We start from the raw sequence: 6831 nt of genomic DNA on the forward strand, positions 1-6831 counted from the left end.
CCATGCGATCACAGACCAGAAGAGTACCTGTAATAACAGCATCAGATGTCTCTGCCTCTGACCTCCCGGGGAAAGCATAACAATGGGCCCTATCACCTGTCTGTCCATTGCCTCTACCGGGCTGCGCTTCAGTAGTTCCAACCTGCCCGCCACCCCGGTTGAACTGGTGACCACCATTACCTTGGCCACCACGTCCTCCAGAATGACGGCCTCTACCATGACCATCTCTACCTCTAACTATTGGGGATTTGTAACTCTGATCGTACCGAGCCTGACTCTGCTTTAGACAATATTTCTTGATATGTCCGGCCTCTCCACATCCATAACAAGTCCTAGAGTCGAGTGTAGGTCTTTGTGAAGATGAAGAAGACTGGAGGTAACCCCCAAACTCAGAAAAAGGTTGACTGGTCCGCAACGGACCCTCAACTGAAGCCTGCAATGAAGACTGAATAGGACGAGGTGGATAGCCCCCTGAACTCTGCCCTCTGGAGTACGAACCACTAAACTCACCTCCCTTACGAAACTTTTTAAATGTTGACACCTTGGTGAAGTCATCCGGCTTCACCCCCTCTACCTCTATCACAAAATCAATCACTTCCTGAAAAGACTTTGCAGAAGCAGCAACCTGTAAAGCTGGGATCTGCAAATCTGACCTCAATCCCTTTACAAAGCGGCGAATCCGCTCTTGCGGACTGAAGCAAAGCTGAGTGGCATACCTGGATAATGCACGAAATTTAGCCTCATAAGCTGCAACAGATATCCTTCCTTGCTCTATGTTCAGGAACTCATCTCTTCTTCTGTCCCTCAAAGTCCGGGGTATGTACTTCTCCATAAATAAGCTAGAAAATGTTGTCCAAGTCATAGGTGGTGCCTTTGCTGGTCGACACTCCACATGAGACCGCCACCACATTTTGGCATCCCCTTGAAACTGGTAGGTCACAAACTCAACACCGAATCGCTCCACTATGTCCATCTTATGTAACAACTCATGACAATCAACCAGGAAATCATAAGCATCTTCAGATTCAGTACCCTTGAAAACTGGAGGTTTCAGCTTTAAGAACTTAATAAAGAGGTCATGCTGGTCACTAGTCATTATAGGCCCTGTAGTCACTCGGGGAAACGTGTCTGTTTCCAAGGACGCATCCATGCGAGGAGCCACATCGGCTGCATGTTGTACTCCCTGAACTTGAGGTGCTAGTGAAGAAAATGCTGGGGGTGCCTGTCCCTGATCGGATAACCCGCTAAGATAAGTGAGAACCTGATTAATCATCTCTGGAATAGGCTGGGGTGGTACTTCCTTTGCTTGAATCTGCTCATCTTCCCCTTCGTCACTCTCTCTCACTACCTCGTCAGTCGGTGGATGAGTCACCACTCTATTCCTAGCTGAACCAGGTGTTTGTCCTCTGCCTCTAGTGGGCCTTCTCCCGCGACCTCTACCACGGCCTCTTGCCACTGCTCCCCTTCGAGCTGCAGCCCCAACGGTTGGCTCAGGCATACCCTGTCTTGCCGGGGTTGGTGTTGTCACACCTGTTGCTCTAGTTCTGACCATCTGCGAGATAGAGTGAAGAAGGTCAGATACCAATTTGTATCACCTAGATACCAATTGGATTCAAGTAATAGCAGAAAGAAAGAAAAATGTGAGTTTTCCTANAAATCATTCAATCACTTTAAAAGTTGGGGTTCCAGTGATGTTACTAAGAAATATCAATCAGTCAGCAGGATTATGTAATGGAACTAGATTGATTGTTACTAAACTTGGAAATCAAGTAATTGAAGCAAAGGTTTTATCTGGACAAATGGTTGGCCAGAAGGTGTCACGACCCAAATTGAGTCATGAGTGGCACCCACACTTCACCTCTTAAGTGGGCAGACCAAGGAATCTAAACCCCAACATATACCAATAATTTAACTACAACTAACAACAATAACGCGGAAGCTCCAAAACTTATTAAAGTAACCAATCAGATAAACCTCTAAAGTCTATTACGTATTATCCCCAAAATCTGAAAGTCATCACATCAAGGACATCTGTTATTAACGTATCAAGTCTAAAAGTACTAGAGAACCCAAAATAAGTAAATACGATGGTCCATGTCCGAAATTCAAGGACATCACGCCATAACTGAGAGAATCCAGCACGAGCTAGACGGAATAGCTCACCCTGAAATCTGATGTGCTGGAGATTGGCTAGAGCTGAGGGCGAGTCGAAGTCGATGGTACACTTGCTGCACTCCACAAAAGAAAACGAAGAAAACACAAGTAGGGGTCAGTACAAGGAACACGTACTGAGTAGGTATCATCGGCCAACCCAAAATAGAAACTAATATACAATGAATAATAGTATAAAGTTAACTATAGCACTTAACAGGTGATAAGAAGCCACAACATGAACACGTAACAGTTGAAACAAGTACGTAATCAATCACAATATCAAGCACACACACGAGGACTCATGCCTCTACATCACACTCGTTTGGGAAATGCGTTCATTGAGATTGAGTACATTAAGTTAATTCAATATCTTTTTCCTTTAAGGTTACCGTGTCGGAACGTGACACTCCGATCCAATAATACCGTGTCGGAACGTGACACTCCGATCCAAAACTACTGTGTCGGAACGTGACACTCCGATCCAAAAATACCGTGTCGGAACGTGACACTCCGATCCAATAATATTATTAATTTATCATTTATTATCACTACTTTTCATGTTCCTTAATAATATTACATCAAGCCCTCTTTATTCAAGGTATAACTTCAATAGAGAGGTCTTCAGATTATAAATCTCACGGTCTCAGGATTTTAGACCAATCACAAACCACACAACCAAGCCACATAATCACACCGTCAAGTACATAGAGAACTTCACAATATCATTCAATGCATATCAATCGCTATTAAGAGTTTATCTATCAAATAGAACAAACCATAACCTACCTCCACCGAAGAACTGACGTCAGGCAAGCTACTTCTCCAATGCCTTTCCTTTCCTCAACGCCTCCGAACCTTTCCAATCTATCAAGTATATATGCATAATTTGTAAGTTAACAAGCCTATAAACACTCATATTATTCTATGTCCCTCCTATATCCAAAAACTCACCTAATTCTATAATCAACTTCCCAATGTTCAAACCTAAGGGTAAGTCTTAATTCCTCCCATTAGCATAACTTTAATGTAATTCATAGAATATACTACACCTTATATTTAATTACCTCCATCTCAATATATCAAATTTTAGTTTATAATATGGTAAAACTGAAACCACTGGTCACGATATCAGTGGCAGCCAACACATGAAACCATAAAATAAACTAACCAAAGAAAACAAATGTAACACGGAGACCCATGAAACCCATTCCAAAATATGGACATAACAATGACAATTCCATTCTATAAACTTTCACCCGCAATCCACTCTTTAACTGAATAAACAATAATTTACCACTTATTGTTTTAGTACTTCACAATAATTTAATCAAACCAACCAACCAGCAACTAACCATTGGCACCAATTACTTTAGTTCCTGATTATTTTCTCCATTAGTCATATCAATATGCACACACTTACAAATTGCAGACTATGTCACTTATGACAATACACTATATACCTCATTCCTAATTCAATTAAATAATCTCACTGGAAATCAACTAATCCGTGGGAGACAAATTTGTCTCCAACAATCCCACCCCAACGCCATTAATCACCAAAATTCAACCTAACACTACCACTGAAAACTTGTTCTTTTCAATTTCTCGTCTAATAACAATAATATAATAATAATAATCATAAAGCCTTTGCTCATATTCACAAAATACATATTGGATTTTACCTGAAGCGCTCGTCGGCCTATCTGCAAATTGTATCGCCGTAGTTGAAGTTCTCTGGAGTTAGGATGGGAACCCCTAATTATTATCTAAGTCTAATTTTTCGGTGGTAGAAGTGGCCCACTATTTGTTTTAATGCTATCTTCTATAACCACCAATTTACTTAATTATAAAAACTACCCCACTAATTTCATAATTGTAGTTACGAATAGTCCAAAACACTCATTTAAAATCTATCGGAAGAGTAATTTATACGATAAAAAGCTCTAGTACTCAAAACGACTAAATGAGTCATTACAGTAGATACCAATTTACCCATCGTTCGTCCTCGAACGATCAAAAGAAGGTGAGGGTAAGAAATGGTACCTGAATCGACAAAAAGGTGTGGATATCTTTCATGTATATCAACCTCACTCTCCCAAGTGGACTCTTCGACTGGCCGGTTCTTCCACTGAACCTTGATAGATGCAATCTCCTTTGACCTCAACTTGCGAACTTCCCTATCTAGAATAGCTACAGGCTCCTCCTCATAAGACAGATTCTCATCAAGCAGTACTGAATCCCAACGAATAATGTAGTTTCCATCACCATGGTATTTTTTCAGCATGGACACATGAAATATCGGGTGCACACCTGACAACCCTGGAGGCAAGGCCAATTCATAGGCCACCTCCCCCACGCGCTTAAGAACTTCAAATGGCCCAATGTACCTCGGACTAAACTTACCTCGCTTACCAAACCGCATCACACCCATCATGGGTGAAACCTTTAGCAAGACTTGCTCACCTTCCATAAACTCCAAGTCCCTAACTTTCCGATCTGCATACTCCTTCTGCCTGCTCTGAGCTGCTAAAAGCTTCTCCTGAATGAATTTCACTTTCTCTAACGATTCCCTCAAGAGATCGGTACCCCAAGGCCTCACCTCAAATGAATCAAACCAGCCAATAGGAGACCTACATCTCCTCCCATACAATGCCTCAAATGGGGCCATATCAATACTCGAGTGGTAGCTATTGTTATACGAAAACTCTGCTAAAGGCAAGAATTGATCCCAATGACCACCAAAATCTATCACGCACGCACGAAGCATATCCTCCAACACTTGAATTGTTCGCTCAGACTGTCCATCGGTCTGAGGGTGAAATGCGGTACTAAGATCCAATCTAGTACCTAATTCAGCATGCAAAGTCCTCCAAAAATTAGAAGTAAATTGCGTACCTCTATCTGATATGATGGAAATTGGAACTCCATGCAATCGAACGATCTCACGGATATAGAGTTTGGCTAACTTCTCTGCATTGTAAGTCATCTTGACCGGAACGAAGTGAGCAGACTTAGTTAACCTGTCAACAATTACCCAAATAGAATCAAACTTACCCAATGTCTTTGGAAGACCAACCACAAAATCCATTGCAATCCTTTCCCACTTCCATTCCGGAATGGGCATTCTCTGAAGTGTCCCTCCAGGCCTCTGATGTTCATACTTTACCTGCTGACAGTTTGGACATTGGGCAACAAAATTAACAATGTCACGCTTCATTCTACTCCACCAATAATGTTGTCTCAGATCACGATACATCTTGGTTGCACCAGGATGTATAGAATACCTCGAACTATGAGCCTCTGCAAGAATAGTATGAGTCAAGTCACCAACACGGGGCACACACACTCGCCCCTTAATTCTCAAGACACCTTCCTCATCGATCACAGCCTCCTTAGCCTCTCCCCGTAACACCATATCTCGAATTCGACTCAGCTTCTCATCCTCAAATTGCTTTCCTTTAATTTTGTCAAGAAAAGAAGATCTTGCCTCCACACAGGCCAAAAATCCTCCTTTTTCAAGTATTTCCAACCTCATAAAGTCATTAGCCAAAGTTTGCACATCTCTAGCCAATGGGCGTCTAGAAACCTGTAAGTGGGCTAAACTACCCATGCTCCCTGCTTTTCTACTTAGGGCATCTGCCACAACATTGGCCTTTCCCGGGTGATATAAAATAGTAATATCATAGTCTTTCAATAACTCCATCCACCTCCTCTGTCTCAAATTCAAATCCTTCTGGGTGAACACATATTGTAAACTGCGATGATCTGTATACACTTCACACTTGACCCCATATAGATAATGCCTCCACTGCTTCAATGCGAATACAACTGCAGCCAACTCCAAATCATGGGTTGGATAATTACGTTCATGCACTTTCAATTGCCTTGAAGCATAGGCAATTACATTCCTCTCCTGCATTAGCACTGCACCCAAACCAGAATAAGATGCATCACAATAAACAATGAAATTCTTACCTTCCACGGGCAGGGCAAGAATCGGTGCAGTAGTCAACAAGGTCTTGAGTTTCAGGAAGCTTTCTTCACACTCATTCGACCATACAAATGGAACATTCTGCTTGGTCAAATTGGTCAACTGGGAAGCAATGGAAGAGAATCCCTGTACGAATCGGCGGTAGTAGCTAGCTAAACCAACAAAGCTCCTTACCTCTGAAACATTAGTAGGCCTTACCCAACTCTTCACTGCTTCAATCTTAGAGGGATCCACCATCACTCCCTCCTTAGAAACCACGTGCCCCAAGAAGGACACTGAATCGAGCCAAAACTCACACTTGGAGAATTTGGCATAAAGCTTTTTCTCCCTCAACAACCCCAATACAATTCTCAAATGCTCCTCGTGTTCCCTCCTGCTCTTCGAGTATATCAGGATATCATCAATGAATACAATAACAAAGAGGTCTAAATATGGCTTAAAAATTCCGTTCATTAGGCTCATGAAAGCAGCAGGGGCATTCGTAAGCCCAAAGGACATTACTAAGAATTCATAATGCCCATACCTGGTTCGAAAAGCAGTCTTTGGCACGTCCGTTGCCCGCATTTTCAATTGATGATAACCAGACCTCAAATCAATTTTAGAGAAGACACAAGCACCCTGTAACTGATCGAACAAGTCATCAATGCGAGGAATGGGGTACTTGTTCTTAATAGTTACCTTATTCA

At 42.1% G+C, this 6831-nt stretch overlaps 1 protein-coding gene and 1 long non-coding RNA gene across 2 annotated transcripts; both read right to left on the reverse strand.

Annotated features, from left to right (window-relative positions):
• Positions 1-1380: 1380 nt before the first annotated feature.
• On the reverse strand, positions 1381-3020 carry LOC125842216 (uncharacterized). Its single transcript, XR_007443884.1, has 3 exons — positions 2941-3020; positions 2164-2228; positions 1381-1552 (listed from the first exon to the last, which is right to left on the reverse strand). It is a non-coding gene; the product is annotated as an uncharacterized LOC125842216 (long non-coding RNA).
• Positions 3021-4057: 1037 nt separating this feature from the next.
• Positions 4058-6709, reverse strand: LOC125843032 (uncharacterized). Its single transcript, XM_049522282.1, has 5 exons — positions 5911-6709; positions 5259-5610; positions 5050-5174; positions 4854-5001; positions 4058-4790 (listed from the first exon to the last, which is right to left on the reverse strand). Exons 1-5 carry the CDS (start codon positions 6707-6709, stop codon positions 4058-4060), a joined length of 2157 nt encoding a protein of 718 aa, XP_049378239.1.
• Between the last annotated feature and the right edge of the window lie 122 nt (positions 6710-6831).

The sequence above is a fragment of the Solanum stenotomum genome, chromosome 10 (assembly GCF_019186545.1).
Source record: "Solanum stenotomum isolate F172 chromosome 10, ASM1918654v1, whole genome shotgun sequence".
Classification (NCBI taxonomy): domain Eukaryota; kingdom Viridiplantae; phylum Streptophyta; class Magnoliopsida; order Solanales; family Solanaceae; genus Solanum; species Solanum stenotomum.

What these genes read in the sequence shown, in the direction of transcription:
- LOC125843032 (XM_049522282.1), bottom strand. Translation starts at nt 6,709, where the DNA reads ATGCGGGCAACGGACGTGCCAAAGACTGCTTTTCGAACCAGGTATGGG. An exon ending in AGTGTATACAGATCATCGCA is followed by an intron (nt 5,611 to 5,910) that starts GTTTACAATATG and finishes ACAAAATTAAAG; the next exon opens with GAAAGCAATTTGAGGATGAG. An exon ending in TTCCATCATATCAGATAGAG is followed by an intron (nt 5,002 to 5,049) that starts GTACGCAATTTA and finishes ATGCTGAATTAG; the next exon opens with GTACTAGATTGGATCTTAGT.